This window comes from Hyperolius riggenbachi, chromosome 5, assembly GCF_040937935.1.
Source record: "Hyperolius riggenbachi isolate aHypRig1 chromosome 5, aHypRig1.pri, whole genome shotgun sequence".
Classification (NCBI taxonomy): Eukaryota; Metazoa; Chordata; class Amphibia; order Anura; family Hyperoliidae; genus Hyperolius; species Hyperolius riggenbachi.
Window position 1 is genome coordinate 64,256,993 of NC_090650.1, and position 21,708 is coordinate 64,278,700.

The 21,708-nt window shown below is 41.7% G+C and overlaps 1 protein-coding gene across 3 annotated transcripts in view; it reads right to left on the reverse strand.

The window, feature by feature from the left end:
- The window catches only part of PFKP (phosphofructokinase, platelet), a 180,445-nt gene that overhangs the window by 29,972 nt on the left and 128,765 nt on the right, over positions 1 to 21,708 (reverse strand). For 2 of the 3 annotated variants that reach the window (XM_068235803.1, XM_068235805.1), the window contains exons 13-16: positions 12,909 to 13,055; positions 12,134 to 12,204; positions 10,204 to 10,291; positions 7,158 to 7,310 (exon numbers count right to left, since the gene is read on the reverse strand). In XM_068235803.1, coding sequence (XP_068091904.1) covers positions 7,158 to 7,310; positions 10,204 to 10,291; positions 12,134 to 12,204; positions 12,909 to 13,055 — 459 coding nt within the window. The remainder of the gene's footprint in view (positions 1 to 7,157; positions 7,311 to 10,203; positions 10,292 to 12,133; positions 12,205 to 12,908; positions 13,056 to 21,708) is intronic. The other variant, XM_068235804.1, reaches the window with a different exon arrangement.

Below are 21,708 nucleotides of genomic sequence, written 5' to 3' on the forward strand. Positions count from 1 at the left end.
CGTCTGCTTATGTGACTTAAGGGGGAGTGTTTCAGACTAACTGTGAGTAAGCAGGCAGCTGCAGGTCCTGCAGCTGCAGGAGTAAAGTTTTAAGAATTAGCAAAACATGTATTTGACTTTTTAGTGTGCAAAAACGACATTGTTTTTTTTGCCAAACTTTTTTTGCATAAACAATTTAACATTTTGTTAAATGCAAAATGAGGTCTTAATGTTCAACTTTTGCTAAAACATTTATTATAAGTTGGATTGGATGGGGAAAAAGTTAGACCTCTTTCTGATATTTACGGATATGTCCCTTTTGATGAGACTTTTCCTTATAATCTTAACCAGACAGGAAGTAGCCAACATCTCTTCAACAGGGCCACACACAGCGAAGTTGTCAGTTAACTGTAGGAGCTTCTGCCAGGTCTGTACTGCTGTCCCTCAGTTTCTTTTCTGGTGACACTCTGAAACCACATTAGAGCCATTGGTGTCCCAGAAACAGGAGGTAAAGAAAATTTGCCCACTGTGGACAGCAGCAACAATAATGATCTGAAAGAAGTTCTAACTATTCTCCTTCCTATCCAAAGTAAAAGAACAAAACTTTTGGCCACAGTTGAACCTTAATGAGGCAACATTTTTAGTGCCAAAATAAAACAGGGTATGATTGGTGCGATTAGGTGCTGAGGAAGTTAGCATTGGCGCAATGCTGAAGAGGGTGGCATTGGCACAGTTAAAATTCTGAAGAAGGTAGCACTGGTGCAGTTTAAAATTCTGAAGAGGGTGACACTGGCGTAGTTAAAATTCTGAAGAAGCTGGCATTGGCGCAGTTAAATTCTGAAGGTTGCATTGGCGCAATTAAGTTCTGAAGAGGTTTTAGAATCTCCCACGGAGATGAAAAAGAGATGAGTAAAATTTGTGGAAAAACTCTTAGTGGTTTAAGAATGGAGACAATCAGCAGGAGTAGGAAAAAGGCGGGTTAGTTTATTGTTTTGTGAAGCATTGTGTTACTGTTATAATTGGTTCATTAGTTGCCGTAATGTACAGTGGAACAGGAAAGCGATTAAGGCTGTTTTGTTGCTGGTTTTGAAGTAAACAGGGAGGAGGTACATGCTACAAGGAAATCACTCAATTATTCACGTGGTACCACTGGCAGCAAATATTAAGGGCTTTATTTCTGCAGGACAGGAATCATGTTGCTTTGCTTTTCCTGCATGTTCCTCGATCACAGGATAATATGCAGGAAATAAAATACAGTAATGGTTCATTCAGAAAACATTTTAAAGTGTAACTCCAGGAAAACCCTCTTTAATTTAGTTCCTAACAGAGCAGGGAGGGGCTAGAACACGAGCAAGGTTTTTTAGAGCTGTCTGTGTTGCTCTGAGGTAATTTAATCTCACAGGAGGTGAAGAAACTTTCAAGGCCTATACCCACCTTGTGATTTTTCCAACATTTTCCCCACGACCGCCGATTCTTTTTTTTTTGAGCAACGACAAGTCGCTTCCGCGATCTTGTGACTTAGGTACAGACGCACAATCACGCTAACGTCGCTTAGCGTCACACAGTTACAATGACTGCCACGGCAGATCGGTAAGATCCCTGATGACTCCCGTACCGGGGTTGCTTGAGGTCTCGTTTGCGCCCGTCGTGCAATGCCGCATGGCGTCACGCATACCCGCTGGAAGATGGATTGGGGCACGCTCGCTGTAAGGGAGATGTCGCTGCATCCATCTTCCCGCATCGCAAAGTGAGTATGTAGCTTTAGAGCCGACACAGGCAGCAATAAAAGTCCTGCAGATTTCCTAGGCCTTTTCAACACTACAAATAAAAGTATTTGTACTGCTGTTTGTATCCATCATTGGAGAGATGTCGCCTCACCTACTGTTATTAGTGACTCAAATGCATGGATAGCGAGTAAGGTGAAATTTCTCCAACCGGAACTCAAAAAGCAATGACTAAGCTAACCCTTCCCCACTCCATTAAAAAGTAAAATTAAAGTTTTGGCATGTGTTCCACTTTAAATGAGATATATAGATGCCAAAGGGCACCATTAGACATAGCATGTAACTGGTATGAGGCCCATCAGGACACGGTGTGATGCTTTCAGCCTCCATTCTGATTTATTGAGTTTGGCTTAGATTACATGAGGTGAATATATGGTTTGGTGAAGTCTAAAGATTAATGTGGTACTTTAGCCATGGCCTTTCTTTTAGATCTGAATACCATTTCGGAAGGACTAGAACATTTATCAGGTCATTACTGCAACCAGTATCAGTGTAGGAGACACTCCTCTTAATTTCCTGTCACACAAACACAACAGGAATAACCATTGTCGCTAACTGTGGGGCCCAGGAAGCCAGTTTGTTCCTAACCTGTTCAATACTGCTTTCAGTCTTTTGAGTTCCTTTATCCAAAAGACACTTGTTCTTAAATGGGTGGGAGGAACTGAGGGGAGTATTATGGGATGACCACAGTTTGTGAATGTGAAATCCATTCGATGTGTTATGGCTTCTCTCCTGAACACTTTGAATACATATTATGGAATTCTACTCCCTTTAAGAAGTCACAAAACGTATCACCAGAATCTTCGGTAAATGTACCACTATATCAGTGCGTTTGTACTGAGGTGGGGGTGGAATCTATAAACATCTGTGTCTGTGCACTGTAAGTTGCATGTGACCTTTCATTGCCTCATGCACTCAGATCCGTGAAGGAGGCGGGGCATCACTAGGACTGGCCAAAAAACTACGTTTTGGGGCCTCATGATTTGTAGTCACATCTCTGACCGGAAGGTGAAGAGCATTTTCCCTGTACGGTACAAATCATAACTTGTCAGTATAACAGGCATTTTATTGGTCAGATTTACCTCATAACCTGTTCTGTCAACAAATTACAGAACTATCCTTAATTTCCTTCCTCCTGGTGTCAAATGTCACAAAGGCAAAAAGATAGCCTGGCTTCAGGGGCATGAAGAGATACTTTGCATATTCAGTAGCAGTGCATTGTGGGTAACCACAGTTGTTCACTTAAAGCTGAATTATCGCAAATATCTTCTGTTTGAAGAAGGCAAATTACACCAAGCATTGCTTTTTAGTAGGAGGGCTTTTTAGTCTCTTTTAGTCCCCTATACAGTCCTAGTTGTTTTGGGTCACCTCGAGCTGCTTGGGTATTCTGTTGTCTCCCTAGAGAAGGTACAGACAGGAAGAACCTGGTAAATGTTCTAACCCTTCCTCGTGGTATCCAAAACCTAAGTAAAGGGGTTTGGCTTCAGTTTCACATTTACACAAAGGCAATTAGTTTGCTGTAGTGTTGGTTACTTGGTTTTAGAACAACCCAGACCATAGTGGTAAGAATGCCAGTGAGATGGTAGAATTTGGAGGCCCACTGTAAACATGCAGATAGTGCACAGATCATTCATCTTTCATAATCCACTCCATGGAGCTACAATACTCTGGAAAACTGTTCATTCTCTGCTTCAAGTTATTGTACCATACTTAGCACAGGAAGTTAACAGTAAATAGTTAAGGCAGTGAGCATAGCGTATAGCGAATCAAAGTAGTGCTGCAGCTTTTATCGCAGTAGAGTTTTCAAATACTCTCAGAGCCAAGAGGGATCTTGTATGACGTTCCTACAAAACACTGGAGGTCCCTTTCTATGAACTATTTTAGATAATTTATCTCTAAGATTCCAGTGACGTTCCAGTTGTATTTTTTTCAACGTATCTTTTTTCCCAATCTGTTTCTACTTATTGCTTCCAATGCAGGCTAAAGACGGAACCTGGCTGGTGGCTTATTGATACATTTAACTTTGTCTGAGACTGTTTTAGGCGTGCAGCTCACATATATAAGAAACATTTATTTCATTTTTTATATATTTTTCATTATAGTAGAAGACAGCCTAAACAGTATGATGGTTCACCATGGAAAGTGAGTCAAGCAAATGCAATAGAAAGGTCTGCGCAGGCAGCTTCTCATGCTTGGCTTTATATGACACGCTTTACCACCTGCAATCTATGACATGTTCATGCACAGTCATTGCGTTGGAATACTGGCTGGTACTATAGACCTCTATAGCAAATAGCAGCTGTGACTCAATAAATATGGATGTATTATGCAGGATGAACCAAGTCATTTTAAGGACAAGAATACTCAGGCACCTAAATGGTGCTAACGTACTGCTGTGATCATAAAAGTCTAAATGGGAGGGGGAGGAGCCTGATTGCTGCTTATAGGTTCCTTGAACCCAACTAGCAGTGCGCAAGTGGTGCCAGGTGATGTTATGGAAAGCTGTACACAGCGTTCTCATATTAAAGGAATACTGTAGGGGGGTCGGGGGAAAATGAGTTGAACTTACCCGGGGCTTCTAATGATCCCCCGCAGACAACCTGTGCCCGCGCAGCCACTCACCGATGCTCCGGCCCCGCCTCCCTGGAATTTCAGACTTTAAAGTCTGAAAACCACTGCGCCTGCGTTGCCGTGCCCTCACTCCCGCTGATGTCACCAGGAGCGTACTGCGCAGGCCCAGTAGGGTCTGTGCCTGCGTAGTACGTTCCTGGTGACAACAGCGGGAGTGAGGACACGGCAACACAGGTGCAGTGGTTTTCAGACTTTAAAGTCTGTAATTCCAGAAGTGAACCGGAGGCAGGGCCAGAGCATCGGTGAGTGGCTGCGCGGGCACAGGATGTCTGCGGGGGACCATTAGAAGCCCGGGATAAGTTCAACTCATTTTTCCCCGACCCCACTACAGTTTTCCTTTAAAGCACGACTAAACCCAAAACAAAACAAGGCAAATTCTGAAGCACTGATGTTGATTAGCGTAAACCATAAGTGTTACCTTTCCAAATGAACTTTAAAAAGTGAAAATTCCATTTGCGTAGCTCTATTTGTTGTAACTGTGCTATTATCCCTGAAGACTTAAGATCTCTGAAACTTATTTCCTGTTACCAGAAGTGAGGTCCTAAAGTTGAAAACACCTACTTCCTGTGAATTACAAAGTCCCACCTCTTCATATAGACATATGGTTTCTACTGTAATGGATACGGGAGATACGGGAAAACATAGGCATATATTAGTCCTATATTACGCTGTATATCCTATGGACTCATGACTGATCTGTCTAATGGCTAAATCCAGAAAGGAGAGGAAGTTTGCAGTTCCTAGCATATTGCCTTATTATTATTATTATTTAGTATTTATGTAACGCCAACATCTTCTGCAGCGATGTACAGAGTATATTGCCTGTCACTTAATTGCCCCTCGGAGGAGCTCACATATCCCTACCATAGTCATATGTCTATGTATCACGTAGTGTACTGTATGTATCCTAGTCTATAGCCAATTTTTAGGGGGAAGCCAATTAACTTATCTGTGTGTTTTTGGGATGTGGGAGGAAACAGGAGTGCCCAGAGGAAACCCACGCAGACACGGAGAGAACATGCAAACTCCTTGCAGATAGTGCCCTGGCTGGGGTTCGAACTGGGGACCCAGTGCTGTAAGGCGAGAGTGCTAACTACTATGCCACCGTGCTGCCCAGATCATCATTATCCTCATCATGGTTAGATTTTACCTTGTTCAATTTTGGGTCTAGTTGTCCTTTAACCTGGCAAACATTGCATTGTATTGTCTGCACCACGTCAGCGCCAATAATAGAACTCAATTAGCCATTAAGTAGCAGTAAGGCGAAATGATGCTCTCCCCATTCAGTCTTCGCCGATCAATATATTCATCCAAGCGCCATAATGACAGCCGGATGACGATGCGTTCATTTTTTCTGCCTCTGCAATCTCTTTCTTGTGCAGCGTATAGGAGGCCGTACACAACCTTCTAAGGGTTGCGAAATGCTAAGAAGAGACGTGTTGACACCGAAACTGTGATCCCTTCACTCACTCGCTTTCCATTCCCTTGTTGTGGAATTAAAGAGGCCTTTTTAGCTTACTAACAACTGGTCTTTTGGGATACCGATGGAGGAATGTCACTTGGCAACATTCATTAGCATTGCAAATAGATGACAGTTGTTCAAAATTTTGCAAGTTGAAGCTCTTTGTACTAGCCGTCAGCCTCTAGGTCTAACAAGCAAGCACTACAATCAGTGAGAGAGAAGCGTGGACCCATTAGCAGCAGAGAACTCACCGAAAACCAAGAGTGGATTAGCGTGCAAAACAGTATTAGTGAGAAGTGGCATGCAGCGTGGGCTACTTACCTTTATATACCGCCATCTTAGGTGTTTATTTATCAGAGCTTAGACACACAATACGTATCAGGGAAACAGAACTCAGATATCTTTTTGCTGAGCAGCTCATGATGATCAAGCCTAGCTTAAAGAAACCCCGAGGTGAACTTAAACCAAAAAAAACCCCTAAAACTTATCAAGGCAGAGAGAAACCTTTGGGTCCTCTAGGGGCTTCCCGTGTCCTCCTCGCATGTACTACCGCTGCCCAGGACCCTAAGTAAGTTTGCAGCCGCGCTCCTCTTCTTGCACAAACAAGTACAGTCGCACCTGAGCAGAAGCACAGAGACGCTCATGCACAAGCTCCTCACAGTTCACTGCCCAGGCGCAGAAGTACCTAAGCAGACGCATTACAGCTATGCTTGCACATGAGGAGGAGCTCTTGTTGGAAATGTTCCAGGGGTCCGCTTTCAAAAACGGTGAGGGCTAGGAGGACGTGGGACGCCTCTGCAGGATCCAGGGACTCCCTGTGTCGTCCTCACCCATATTGCCGCTGCCCTGGACCCTCAAGAATTTCACAGCCATGTCCCTCTTCTCGCATGAGTTAGTATGACCACGCCTTCGCACTAGCAATGAGCAGGTGGGAAGCCTCTGGCCTCTTCTTAGATATGCATGTTTTGTTTTTTTTTTATTTCACCTCAGGTACACTTTAAAGCATCCCGAAGTGAAAATAAACTGTTGAGATAAACAATTATATCTACAGCCCTGATCCTAAATAGGACTTTCCCGAAGTTCTGTAAAAGGTCAAAAATGTAAAAGCTGATTAAAGCTAGTATATAGCTCATTGGAGGCTACCTGGGTTATGCGACACAGAATCAAGCATAGGTCTGATTAGTCAGTGATATCTAAAAATCTCTGATCTGACTGGACAGCTCTGATAAATAAAGGCCACAGAGACAGGGTCGTAGTGATGTGTGAGTTAAGTGCACTCAAGCAAACATGATCCAACTTACATCGGTTATAGTATTCAGAGCAGTATCTGCGCCAATGCTGAAATCTGACCCCGGTATATTGTTGGAGACAGTAGCGGGCACCATAACCATGGGAATACAGAACTCCTCATATTTTCCTCGGGCCTCAGTCAGTTCCATCAGTCCCAAGAAGGCCTGGGATGTGCAGGCACAATGTAGGGAGGAAAAAGAAGACACAACAGTGGTTGTAGGGGGGGAAACAGATCTTTACGGAGCCATGGGGAAAGCCACAACCACCACAGCACACACTTACATGGCACAGGAACCACTACATACACTAAAACAAAAGAAATAGTCAATACAAGAACAACAATCATACAATGTAAAAATATTACATAGACACATATCATTTAATTGCAAATGATATAAACAAAAACATAGTAACATTTTTTATTAATAGAATAGAATAATAAGACTGAACTACAGCTAAAACTATTTTTGTTCTGAGAGTAAGGATTGGAAGATACACAAGGTATTGATTGCTGTCCACCCAGTCTGAGGATTCCTCTTCACTTCCTGTGTTCTGTCACTAGAGCAGGAAGTAAGCAACAATCGCTCCAACTAGAATCCTTACTAAAAACAAAACCTTTTCCATTGTAGTTCCACTTTAAGCTTATGAGGAAACCTTACTTAAAGGAATACTATCAATACCCAAGTGTTCTAAAATGACAATGTACAAATAATGTCTAAGTAGCTGTGTAAACATTTTCCTACTTTTCATGTTAAATATCAGAGGCAAAAGCTGTAATTTATTGAGGGTAGGATTTAGCTATATTGGGACAAATCAATTGCAGAAGGGGTGTCTGCTTCAATGCACAGCCAGAGTTGCATATCAGACTACAGAAAGCAAATATCAAACTCTGAAAGCAAAAACAGTATGAAAAGCTGTGACAATTAATTACATTTCCTTTGCTCTCTTCAGACACTTCAGTCAGAAACACAGGACACAGAAGCTGCAGCTGTTGGAAGCTTTCTCTCTGTCACACACAGAGTACACATAGAGTTAACTGATCAAGTGTGAGGGGAATTTCCCCTCTCCTCATGGCTCAGTCAGCCGTCAGTTTTGGCATCATTAAAGTTTGAAAGTATTTTGATAACAGTAAACAAAGAGGTTGCTACTAAAATGTATACACCAGTACTTAGCAGCACTTCCCAAACAATTCATTTGTCAATTGAAAAAAATATGTGAATCAATAGTATTCCTTTAAGGCGATCTTGAAATGGATTAGAAAACGTATACCTGGTGGTATGGCTGAATACTAATGTTATTATTGTGCCTGAAAACTTTAAGCATTTAATTTAAACCGCACCTGTAGGAAGAAATCACCTCACAGTGAGTGTCCCTAATGGTCTCCGGGTCTCCTCTTCAATGATTGGCACTCCCCCTTCTCCATGCATGCCACTGTATCACTGCAGGAGCTCTTCAGGCTGCTACCATGGTAATTGTATCCCGCCCCTTCAAGGTTCCTACACTTTGGCGCATTAACAGGAGTCACTTGTTGTTATAGAGCAGCCACACAATTACCAGTGTGGTGTTCAACAAACACAGATGGCCCTGAAGACTCATGATTGGCTGTCTGAGGGTGATGATGGTATAAAGGAGGATAAAAGGTTGTGGTCAAATGAGAGTAGGACCAGGAACCTGAGCGACACTCACTGCAGAAGAAGTATAATGTCTTCTCCCTACAGGTTACATTTCTTATTCTGCCCTGAGATACACAGAATCGGCACTATACCCCTATCCTCCTGTCTCCTAACTTTGGCTGAACTCAACATTTTTATGACTTTTCTGAATTGTCAACCGCACCAGGGACGTAACTACAGGGAAGCAGCCCCTGTGACTGGAGGGGGCTCTAGAGCTGTAAGGGGGCCCCAATTACTTCTTCACTCTCTCTGATAAGGAGTCCATCCATCAGATTGGGTGTTTTTTGTGGCTATACTTGTTTTGGGTTTAATGATGACAATGTCCACGCTTGTTTTATGACCCTTGTGAGATGGGCCCCCAGGCTATGAGGGTCACCAGGAGTAGGCAAGAGAAAATGTGTGAATTATAGGGGGCACCTTGAAAGTTTTTCTGGGGTTCCCCGTGATTTGTAGTTACGCCTCTGAACCATAATCCTAAATATTAATCCTTTAAAATATCCATCACATTAACCCCTAAAAAACCCTGATATAACCTAACTCTAAACTCACATGAGAGGAAGCACTTAGCACTAACAATCGACCCTAAGCTAAGCTAACTGTAACATCTACCTCACTTTCATGTTAAAGTATACCCGAGGTGACATGTGAACTGATGAGATAGACGTGTATGTACAGTGCCTAGCACACAAATAACTATGCTGTGTTCCTGTTTTTCTTTCTCTGCCTAAAAGAGTAAAATATCAACTATGTAAGTGGCTGACTCAGTCCTGACTCAGACAGGAAGTGACCACAGTGTGACCCTCACTGATAAGAAATTCCAACTATAAAACACTTTCCTATCAGAAAATGGCTTCTGAGAGCAGGAAATAGAAAAAACGAGTCAATAGTTCATAGATTTTAGCTCTGACATACTTCAATGAATGTGTCATTGAGCAAAAATAAAACAGTTAAAACTTAAAAAGTAGATTTAAACATAAAATAAAACTGGAATATCTTCAAAAGTCATTTTTAGGAGAAGGAGGATAGATACAATTGTTTATTTCATTTGTTTATTTTCACCTCGGCTGTCCTTTAACCTTCCCCGACACTAACCGAAATAGTAGAAACTAACCCCTCAACCAAATGGACACTTACTTACGGTGCTGGGTGAAGTATCAGTAACAATGATCACAGACACCCAACTTGGGCAACATCAACTTATCGGCTTTGTATTTCCCTACACAAAAGCTTTTGGATAGATTACACTTTTAAGACAGAACAACTGTAAAAGTAATAATTAATTTAGACAACAATAATATTAACTCCATAAAGTCGTATTGGATTGAATGAAAAAAACATGAAGACAACAAAGATGAAAAAAAACCATAAGTGTTTAGATATTTACCTCGAAGCCCCCGATGACCAGCAAAGCATGGATGTTATGAGCACGGATCTGTTCAGCGATTTTATCAAAATGTTTAGCAGGAAGAGTTCTGAAATATAAACAGAAAATATTGCATAAGAAGTGATCTAAACTATTCATACTGTATAAACACAGTGCCCCCTATTTAATTATGCTTATTTGTTGTGGTGGGGAAGTTAATCTCTGTGTTATTTGTACACAAGATGGGCCTTAAAGTTTACCCAAGTTTTTTTTTTTTTGTAGATTCTTTTTACTAATTTTAAAATGTCAACATAGAAAACGGAGACTAACTCACACACAGGTGATTATAAAAACATAACAAAAAAAACAAAAAACAAGCACATGTTACTCTTCTATTGTAGACATTCAACCACTGACTGAATTTCCCCCGATCCAATCCCCTCCCCCCTACATTTCAGAGTATCAAAACAGCAACCAATCATTGTGATTGCAGCATGTATAATAATAATTATAAGTATTCTGTGTAATTGAGTCAAATAAGTGGTGAAGAAAAGTTAAGTTGCCTAGGTACATAAAATATTAACTTAGTTTGTATCTTTATTGCTGGTCAATGGTTTCCACATTTTCTGGGGACAGCCTCTAGCTATGTAGGCAGCTCTATATCAGTGTAGGGAGTCATTAACTAATTTCTTCCAGTATTATAGTGAGGGCAGATCTGCTTTTTTCCGGTTTAATATAATTGCTTTGCGGAAGTAGTATAATAAAAGGCCAACTAGCGTTCTTTGAGCACACATGTTGGCTAACTTTGCAGTATCTCCTAACATACAGTTAAAGGGATCAGTAGGAGTTTTTATTTTACTAATCTGTGATATATTCACAGATGGTTTTCCAAAGGGGGGATATCCCAGGACAGTGCCACATATTTATGATCTAAATCTGCATTTGGTGCATCATAGCGCCAGCAAAAATGTACCCAAGTTAACGTGAAATGATGAGATAAACATGTGTATGTACAGTGCAAAACATATTCATAACCAGCACGGTGGCTTAGTGGTTAGCGCTCTCGCCTTGCAGCGCTGGGTCCCTGGTTCGAATCCCAGCCAGGGCACTATCTGCAAAGAGTTTGTATGTTCTCTCCGTGTCTGCGTGGGTTTCCTCCGGGCACTCCGGTTTCCTCCCACATTCCAAAAACATACGGATAAGTTAATTGGCTGCCCCCTAAAAATTGGCCCTAGACTTACACTACATAATATAGACATATGGCAATGGTAGGGATTAGATTGTGAGCTCCTTTGAGGGACAGTTAGTGACAAGACAATATATATATATATATATATATATATATATACACTGTACAGCGCTGCGTAATATGTCGGCGCTATATAAATACTAAATAATAATAATAATAATAATAACCAGGCTGTTTTACTTGTTTTATTTTGCTGCCTGAAAGAGTTAATTTCTAGGCATGGAAGTGACAGCTTCTGTCTTGTCGGTACCTTCTAGGAATATAGTAATCATCACTGATAAGCAAATTACAGCCATAAAGGTTTTCCTAGCAGAATACGACTTTTGAGGGTAGGGAGAGATACAATACATGAACTATTTACTTTTTCTAACTCTGGGACACTTAATAGGCTGCCACTGATAAGAGACAGTAAAACATTCAACCTAGTTTGTAAATGTTTAAATATAAAAGAAAACCCTGAGATACTTAAAAAAAAGTCATTTTCAGGAGTAGGAGGATAAATATAATTGTTTATCTCATCAGTTTATTTTCATCTTGTGTTCCCTTTAAAGGTAACAACAAATGATCACAGACCACCATACAAGACACACCCACAAAATGTAAAGGAGTAGAAAAGAGGTGACGCATAAAGATGCAAAGCTGAAATGGAGAAGTGCGATGCCACTCCTGGCTATGCAGAGGCTTTTGAAGTTGAAAACTCACCTTTTTGTCCCAAGGAGAGATCCACCTTGGCCGGTCCAGCCACCAACATCTCCCCATCTTATCTCTGCAACCTACCATAAGGAAAATACGTTTAAAGCGGATCCGAGATGAAAGACTAACTATAACAAGTAACTTGTCTATATATCTCATCTTAAGTTTAGATACTTTACACAGCAAATCTAGCTGCAAACAGCTTAAATAGAATATGATTATTTCTTCCTGTGATACAATGACAGCAGCCATGTTGTTTGTAAACATTACACAGAGGCAGGCTTATCTGTATCTTGAGCAAAAAAACCTAATCCCCCTCCTCCTCCTCCTTCCTCCCCCCTGCCTCTGAAATATCTGGCTAGTAATACCTCCCCCTCCTCCTGCCCAGACTGAGCTCCCATGAGCCCTTGCTACTGTCTGAAAGTGCCTTGGCTCTCTGGAAACCTGTGGGCGTGGCTTGTTTAGTTTATAGGGATTTAGACTATTAAAACAAAAACAAAAAAGTATTTGGCTTGAGGAATGCCGTATAAACAATAGGAAAGGAACACAATTATGCAATGAGTAAAAACTCATCTCGGATCCACTTTAATAATGATTTATATTACAAGACAACAATATGAGCTAGCAAGTGAGAGAATCTCTCCAGAGTGAGAGAGACAGCAACATATGAAATGTGTCTTTCATGGAGTTACCAAACACAGGAGGTAAGAGAACATCTCTTCAACGAGTACAATCCCGTTAAATTCTCCCCCCCCACCCCCACCCCATATAAATGTGGACTCACCTGCCCATGAGCGAATCCTTCAAACCCGTCATTAACTGCAAACATCTTATGTCCTTCAGTAATGCCCACTCTCACGGCGGACCTCACAGCTCCGTTCATGCCAGCCGCTGGAGCCCCCACGTTCAGAATGGCCACATTGAAGTTACTCTGCAAAAAACACACACACACACATTGTTAACACGGGGCTATGAGAATAGACTGGACAAGCACAGCATCAAGCAGGGGGATAATTACACACAGCAGAGCTCAACAGCCGGATATTTTTCAAATAACTCTGAATCCAAAAGCGGTAAAACATCTACTTTTATAGTATACAGACTGGTATTATAGCTACGTAAAGGGGGTGCCTGCTTTACTAACAACTCTTGTAGTCATACACTATTATTATTATTGTTTTTGATCTTTCTTTATGTAGATGCGACTGACCACAGTGTTCCTGGGAGGTTAACGACCAAAGCTATGGGAACGGAAACATGTGCAGACTATACGAGCGATCGGTTCTAAAAATAACCTGTGAATTAACTGAACTTAAAGAGGAACTCCAGTGAAAATAATGTAATAAAAAAAAAGTGCTTCATTTTTACAATAATTATGTATAAATGATTTAGTCAGTGTTTGCTCATTGTAAAATCTTTCCTCTCCCCGATTTACATTCTGACATTTATTACATGGTGACATTGTTACTGTGGGCAGGTTATGTAGCTGCTCCTAGCTGTTTTGGCTGTTACAGACAGCTGTAAACAGCTAATTCCTGTCTGTGAGCCTTGTTACATTGTAACAAACTGCCAAAAGTACCACAGTACTCAGAGCTTCTTGTGGGAGGGGTTTCATCACAAAATAAGTCATACAGCGCCCCCTGATGGTCTGTTTGTGAAAAGCAATCTATTTCTCATGTAAAAGGGGGTATCAGCTACTGATTGGGATAAAGTTCAATTCTTGGTTGGAGTTTCTCTTTAAGACAAGCTGGTGATCAGTTAAGTTTAATATAAAAAGGATTAGAAGTAAATACGACACTGTCAAACTCAATGTGAGACACTTCTGGTGCATAGTGATTTTTAATATAGAAAGGATTAGAAACAAACACCAAACTTGGTAAAAATAAGTTTAGGAGGTTATGTTATGTGTCAGTGTTATACTATGAACTGCTGACTTATTCCAATTCAAGTTATTTTTAAAGGAGACTTAAAATTAGAGGAATATGAGGCTGCCATCTTTATTTCCACTTTAAAAGTACCAGTTTCCCAACTGTCATGCCAATACTTTGTTTTCGGATGTTTGAGTCACACACCTGCAATAAGCATTCAGCCAGTGGAGTCACAGTACAGTCAGAGCACAAGATCTGTTCTGGATCAGCATAGCAACCAAGTAAGTAACATTTCAGATCTCCTTTAAAGGACCACTCTTGTGAAAAAAGTAAGCAGTTAAAATCTATGTGAACCGAATCCCCCTTAAGAAAATGGACTAGTCCAAAACCTGTCGGTTCTGTAAGATTTTAACTGCCTAATTTTTTGCTGGAGTCGTCCTTTAACCACTTCGCCTCCAAGGGTTTTTTTCCCCTTAAAAAGCAGAGCAATTTTCACCTGTCAGTGCTCCTTCCATTCATTTATCTATAACTTTATCACTACTTATCACAAGGAAACAATCTATATCTTGTTTTTTTCGCCACAATTAGGCTTTCTTTGGGGGGGGGGGGGGTTATTTTTAATAAGAATAAGTTTATTCTAACTGCGTTTTAATGGGAATAATAAGAAATTTTTTTTTGAAAAATGTATTATTTCTCAGTTTTCGTCCATTATAGTTTTAAAATAATTAATTCTAACATTATTAAAACCCACATATTTTATTTGCCCATTTGTCTCGGTGATTGCAACATTTAAAATGTTTCCCTAGTACAATGTATGGCACCAATATTTTATTTGGAAATAAAGGTGCATTTTTTCAGTTTTGCGTCCATCCCTAATTACAAGCCTATAATTTATAAAGTAACAGTAATATACCCTCTTTACATTCATATTAAAAAGTTCAGTCCCTAAGGTAACTATTTATGTATTTTTTTTAATTTGTAAAAAATGTTTTTTTTTATTTTTATTTAAAAAAAAAGTGTAGCTAATGGGGAGTGTGGGAGGTCAGGGGTTAATTTTTAATGGAAAAATAAGCTAAAAATATATAATTAGTAAAAAAAAAAATGTAAATGGATTTTTACTATTTGGTCACAAGATATCATCGTAGTTGACTTCCGTAAGCGTAGTATTAATACGCAAACAGGCGTACAGCACAGCATGGACGGGTTTTGTGATCTGACGGAGCCGTCTAATAGACAGCTGCGGTCATTCACATGCGTTCCTATTCATTGATCTAGCAGCTTATAATCGGCGGTGGTAACGAGCGAGGGGGGTGAGCGGGAACACGCGACGGGGAGGAATGTAGTAGCTACGTTCCTGCACAGAGTTGAGGCATTTTGCAGAGACATAGTTGCTTGTCTCGCGGGAGGGGAAGTGGTTAAAGTAGTGACTCTCAGCCTGGGGATACCCAAGCCCTTGGGGACACCTTGACACATTTCTGTCACTGGCTCCTCTGTGTCTGTCACTGTCTGCTGAGTCACTGCCCCTTTGTATATTGTGCGCCCCAATCATTAAATTCTCTACTGCGTCACTTTCCCTTTAATGTATTGGCTTATACGGCTGTATATTCTATTGTATATTGTTATATATTGTGTATTGTGTGTCCTATCTCCTACTTGTGCCCTGCTTTTTTGTGCCAAATCCAATTCCAGGCACGTCCCATCGTGCTTGGCGAATAGTGTAACAAGCTATAAGGTGTAAGTAGCGCACTGCTCGCGTCCAGTGTTTTTATTAAATCAGCCAACTACTATGAAAAAACTTCCAAAAGTGTACGGAAGTCTTTAGAACATTTTACTATGTCGTCAGCATGGCAGCTAGGCAAACAGAACTTGCAAAAAGGGAGCTTTGGAATGGCAGCCTCCATATGTAGCTCTAATAACTTTATGTATTAGTGAGGATAATGGTAAACACATCAGATGAGCTCTCGGATCTGCTGGGATCTGGTCCTTAACTTGGCCAATCTGGATAAGCTGTGAATGGATAATGAATGCTTACTTCCTTTTCCCCCCTTGCAAAAAAGGAAAGGATCGGTGCCCACCAGCACAGAATTTTACAACATGCTGGAAAACCTCTGTGTCAGAAAGAGCTGTGATTGTTTGGATGGAAGTACTTGTTACTGTTACCGCGAAACAATCCACATCCGTTATAAGCAATGCTGGACTTGTGGACATCACTTATACAGATGAAACCATGGCAACCGTACACTACTACAAGTATTGTACATTGTCCTTTCTTATCCCATCAAGTACTGATACCCCTTACATTTTCCAGTGGCAGCTTGCTAGTGCTGTAGCACCCCCAAAATCTTCATTAGTACCCTGATAGCAGCAGCAGCAGCACTTCTGGTGCTATTAGTGCCAGTGCTATCAGGGTGCTTATATCAAGATGGGTGGGCAAGGTGGGACATGGCCATGAGTGCATGCACAGTGAGAGCGGCTTACAATACTTACATTGCCAGGATCCATGCGCCGCTTACTTCCTGGTCCCTTGCATTCCATGTCATAGTAACAGCGCCCCTACTATGAGGTGGAATGCAAGAGACAAGGAAGTAAATACATGCATTGCATGACCCAGAAACATAAGTATTCTTGCTCGCTCTGCAAGTGCACCCTTCCCTGGAGGCACCTATATAAAGAGATGATTCGCATATTCAGCAGTGCATCATGGAAAACCACAGTTGATCACTTAAGGCCTCTTTCACAGTGGGACGTTGCGTTTGATGCGACGTTAAGGTCGCACAACATGCCCCTAACGCAACGCATGGTAGTTTGGACGTTATATTGAACTGCGTTATGCGTCTCTTGGTGCACCGTTTTGTCGCATACTGATAGAACGAAAACGTCGCATGCATCACATAAAACGCACAGCATGCACTCTCCAAATATTGCTACACGTTACACACAACGCAACGTGTGCACTGTGAACTGTGCACTGTGAACGTTGCACAGTGCGTTAGTCTGCGTTATTCCTTTTTATAACGTGCGACTTTAACGTCGCACTGTGAAAGCAGCCTAAAGCTGAATTATCACAAAGACCTTCTGTTTTAAGAAGGTAAATTAAACTTAGGACCCTGACAGTTGTAACAGGAGAGGACAACTGATGTGAAGTCCAGTGTCCATGTTTCCCTATGGCCAGTTGTCTGGCTGTCCTGAAAACAAGCATGTGGCTAGCCAAGTCGGACTTCAGTCAGAACTCTTGATCTGCTGCATGCTTGTTCAGGGTCTATGGCCAAAAGTATTTGAGGCAGAGGATCAGCTGGACAGTCAGGCAATTGGCATTGCTTAAAAGGAAATAAATATGTCACCCTTCATATCCATCTCACTTCAGGTTCCCTTTAAATAAAAGATTTGGCAACCCTAATCACATTAATCATCTCTAATTATATTTATAAACAGATGCTGCTGCTTACTAACGATAAGCTGAGCTGGAGATGTCAAATGATGTTTGGGCAGGTTTGACTGCCCTGGCTGAGCACTACTGTGACCCTCAGGAGCAGGGCTGTCTCTTTCAAGTTCCTTCCCCTCTCCATAGTATGAATATAAACATTCAGGTGATACAAGCATTGAGGTTTATGGAGCATCCACATAAGAGAACACTGAGCCCACATGCCTCACATCCACTATATAGCCGGCTTTACAGGCTATTGGCAGGAAGATCTCTTCAACCAGCATCAGCCAATGTAGTCTAGCATCATTGGCTAGCACTGCGTTGCAACTAAATGGGCAGATCTCCAGACTTACTATAAGTTGTGAATGTTGCCCCGGTCTTTCTTCTGACCTTGACCCATCACTCCAAGCTCATACAAACCACTCTTGGCATTAACACAATGCTGGGCTGCTGTCCACCATGCCGGAATGTCAACTGGAGGCTATTGTGTGAATCAGCTGCTCTGCAAGTCTCTCATACTGTATGGGTACTGCGTGTTATGCATGAATCAGTGCAGATGCGTGTTGTGTATAGTCTGTGTACATCATTCTGTGCTGAGGATTGTGACATATAAGCTCCACATACTGTATGGAGACTTATGAGTGATGAGGCAAAAATGATCCAAACTTCCAAACCCCCCTTGACTCTGAAGAAAGAATTAAGTTTGGCCAATCAAAGCCTCTAGCTAGGAACTTATTTAACTAGTAGACAACTTATTGATGGGTGGCTGATGGTTTATGAAGGTGAAATCTTCTACCCTTTGTGTGTCAAGGAAACCTGCATGTTCACATTTTCTGCCCATCGCTAAATGTGAACAAAGGTGTCCAAAGGAAGAACACTTATTGGCACCAAAGCAACTAACCAGAATCCCTCTAAGAATAAGAACCCCAGCCAATATATATATATAGATAAATATATATATATACAGCAAAGTCTCCATTATCCGGAACTCAGGCAACCAGAAGTCTCAACTAACTGGCATTCTTGATGAATAACAAGGACTGTTAGTTTGGAGGGTTTTTGTTGGCAGGTTTGAAGGCATTCAAATACTTACGTGGCCTCCAGCGATGTCTTGTAGAACCTCTGCAGCTCCTAATGGGCTCCTAGTGGCTTTCCGGAGGCGTGCACGTAAGCCGGTGTGTCACCTGACCCGATGCAGGTCAGGTGACACCCAAGCTTGCATACACAAAGGACACCAGAAAGCTGTTTGGAGCCTGCTAGGAGCTGCAGAAGGCCTACAAGACATCGCTGGAGGATCAATAAGTGTTTGGGGGGGGGGGGGGGGGGGGGGTTGTGCTTTTGAGGATAAAGCTCCTGAAAGGATGCGTAGACAACCATAAAATCCCAACATAAGTTTGAAGCAATCTAGAGGCACTCGTTCCTTTACATTGCAGCCACCAGGCTCAATCTTTTATTGACCTGACGAAGCTGGATGAAAACATGTTGTCTTTTTGTGCACTACCCACCTCTACCCATCAGTTGTTGGAAATTGTTGTAATTTTAGTTTTCTCCCTCTGTTTGAGAGTCTGCCTAGGCTTTCTCCCTTCAGTGAGGAGTTTTCTATTTATCTTGAGAGCCACCACTAGTGGTGGATACCCCAACCCGAAGTGGGATTTTTGGTTGAGCATTGAAATTGGTTGCAGTCATTAGCAACCAAAAAAGTGTGAGTACAACATCTAACCCTTCATGTTTAAGATTTTAATCACAGTTTTCACTATTGGTGCCCGTCGTTTTCTGGAATCAAAGGGATTACCTAGTAAGCAATCTACATGCTACCACTAAAAGGTGCTATATTATTTCCCATGCTTCCCTGGCATAAGTTTTCCCTCATCAGAAGCAGTCAATGAAATACTCACTAACTGTTCACATGATTATGTGTAGTCACTTCCTTTGTTTTATGTGACACAGGAAGTCTTACAAGATTGCGTAATTGTGACCAGCCAATCAGAGACCACTGCTTGTCACCTTGTAAAGCCACCTTTCATTGCTCTATTCAAACCTAAATAAATCATATTCCTGGTCTGGAAACGTGAATTCACGTGATCTGTAGGGATACCAGGAACTGTTTTTTGTTAGTGGTACGTTCAGACATAATGCCATCGGTATTCCATGGATTAAAGTGATCTGTTGGTTATTCTATTGCCAGAAGAAACACAACATTTATTGTGGATGAAATGTGGAGGCCAATGTTATGTCTTTGGCTACCGGCAATATATCCTCAGCCAATTGTTCCCACTGGAATATCTGATTGGCTGCACTCGGCTTTTCTGCCTACTGATGATGTCCCCCTTGAGATGGAGTTGGCGTCGGAGTGTCTGCTCCCTTCCCTATAAGGCAGCTTCAATCATGCTCCAGCCATATCAGTATGAATGATAATGCTATGATCATTAGTCATTCGGAGCTCACAAGGTTGTCCCACATCAGACCACACTGTAATGTCTATGACTAGACTTAGCTGGTCTTACCATTAAGGCGTAAGATAAGTTAGTGGAGTCCATTAACAGAGTAAGTAGGTTTTTGGTTATTATTAGTGGGGAAGCAGCGGTAAGACTGAGGTGTATTCTGCTCATGCTTTAGGCGGCACACGTGCAAGCTAAAAACACATTCACTTAGGAGGAACCATGCAAGATAAAGGCATATTTTGAGTTGTTGGCCAGTCTGGAGCACTAATCATACAATTACGTACTCTATAGGGGTTGCTATCCTGTTAGAAAGAAGAAGACATTGTTATTTTATGTATGTTAGTAATCATCCTATTCCTATTCAGATATCTGCATAGTAGAAACGTTACAAAGTAAACTCCTGCAGAAGGCTAAACAAGAGTGGACACTTATTTATGAGAGCTTGGCAAGCCAGTTCACCAGCATCATGATTTCCTCTACCAAATTGGTTCCTATAGTCCTCAACGTCAATCAGAGCAGTAAGCGAACACTATACCATACCTTAACTGGGTTCTTAAAGACTACCTGAGACACGGAGAGAAAAAAAATATAAATACATACCTGGGGCTTCCTCCAGCCCCCTTCAAGCTAATCCCTCCCTCGCCATCCTTCTCCATCTCCTGGATGGATCGTCCACAATTTACCCTGCAAAGTTCTCGAGTCGGCGCAGGTGCAGTCCGGCCGCGCGCATTCCCTCGTCATCACGGCAGAGCGACAAGGGAGCCCACGCAGCTGGACTACACCTGTGCCGACTGGCTATGACTGGAGGACTTTGCGGGGTGGATTGCAGGGGGCAGAGTAGGACAGAGAGAGAGAGAGAGCAATCAGCCTGGAGGGAGCTGGAGGAATCAAACCATTTCTTTTCTGTTCCATGGAAAAATTGGTTAGATGCTCGGTCGGTCACTCCATTCCAGTCTGTTTGAAGCCACAACTCCCTACTAAAGACTTGCAGCCAAAATAGGCTATAAGTCAGCATGGAAGAATGGTTACAGCTGACAGAACAGTTACTCTCTTCCCTACATGACCATGTGACTAAAAGGGGAGTGCTTCAGACTAGGAGTGCACAGGCAACTATCAGTCAATGAGGAGGAGATGAGGATCCATACATTTTTTCAGCGTGTAGTTTCCTTTTTCTATTTTGCAAAAAACCTTTTTTTTTTGCAACTTTGAAATGCATAAATCAGTTTAAAATGATGTTCTGTTAAATGCATATAAAAAAAAAAACTGCATAAACTAGGGGTTTAAATAAGGTTGCTAGTACTGAGAGAAAAATGGAGGCTGCCATTGCTGAACCAATCGGGTAACTGCTGATTTGCATATTTTTCACTACAAAAGTCATTAGCTTTTTCACAAAGAGCAGCCGGCATATTTGTCTCAGTGAAGGGTTAAATTAGATAATAAAAACACACACAAGGCACTCAGCATACATTTATCATGAAATTCCACTTTTGCGGATAAGAATAAAATAGTCCCTTCTGTTCAGTTGTATGCATTGCAAGGATTAATGACAATCGTTTTGTAGCATATTTTACTTTCCATATTAAACAAACACATTTCACAGTGTTCCTAACAGGACCTGCTAGATGGGAGTGTCAATTAAAGAGAACCTGTAAGAAAATAAAGAGCCCCTGGGGGTACTTACCTCTGGAGGGGGAAGCCTTTAGATTTGAATAAGGCTACCCCCTTCCTGCTGTGCAGCATGTATCCAGCTCTGGGACCCACAGACAGCAACAGGTCTTTACCTTTGCGATCCAGCGCCGACACAGTACCATCCTCCCCCTCGGGTCTAGGCGTCTCACACCTGTGTAGTAA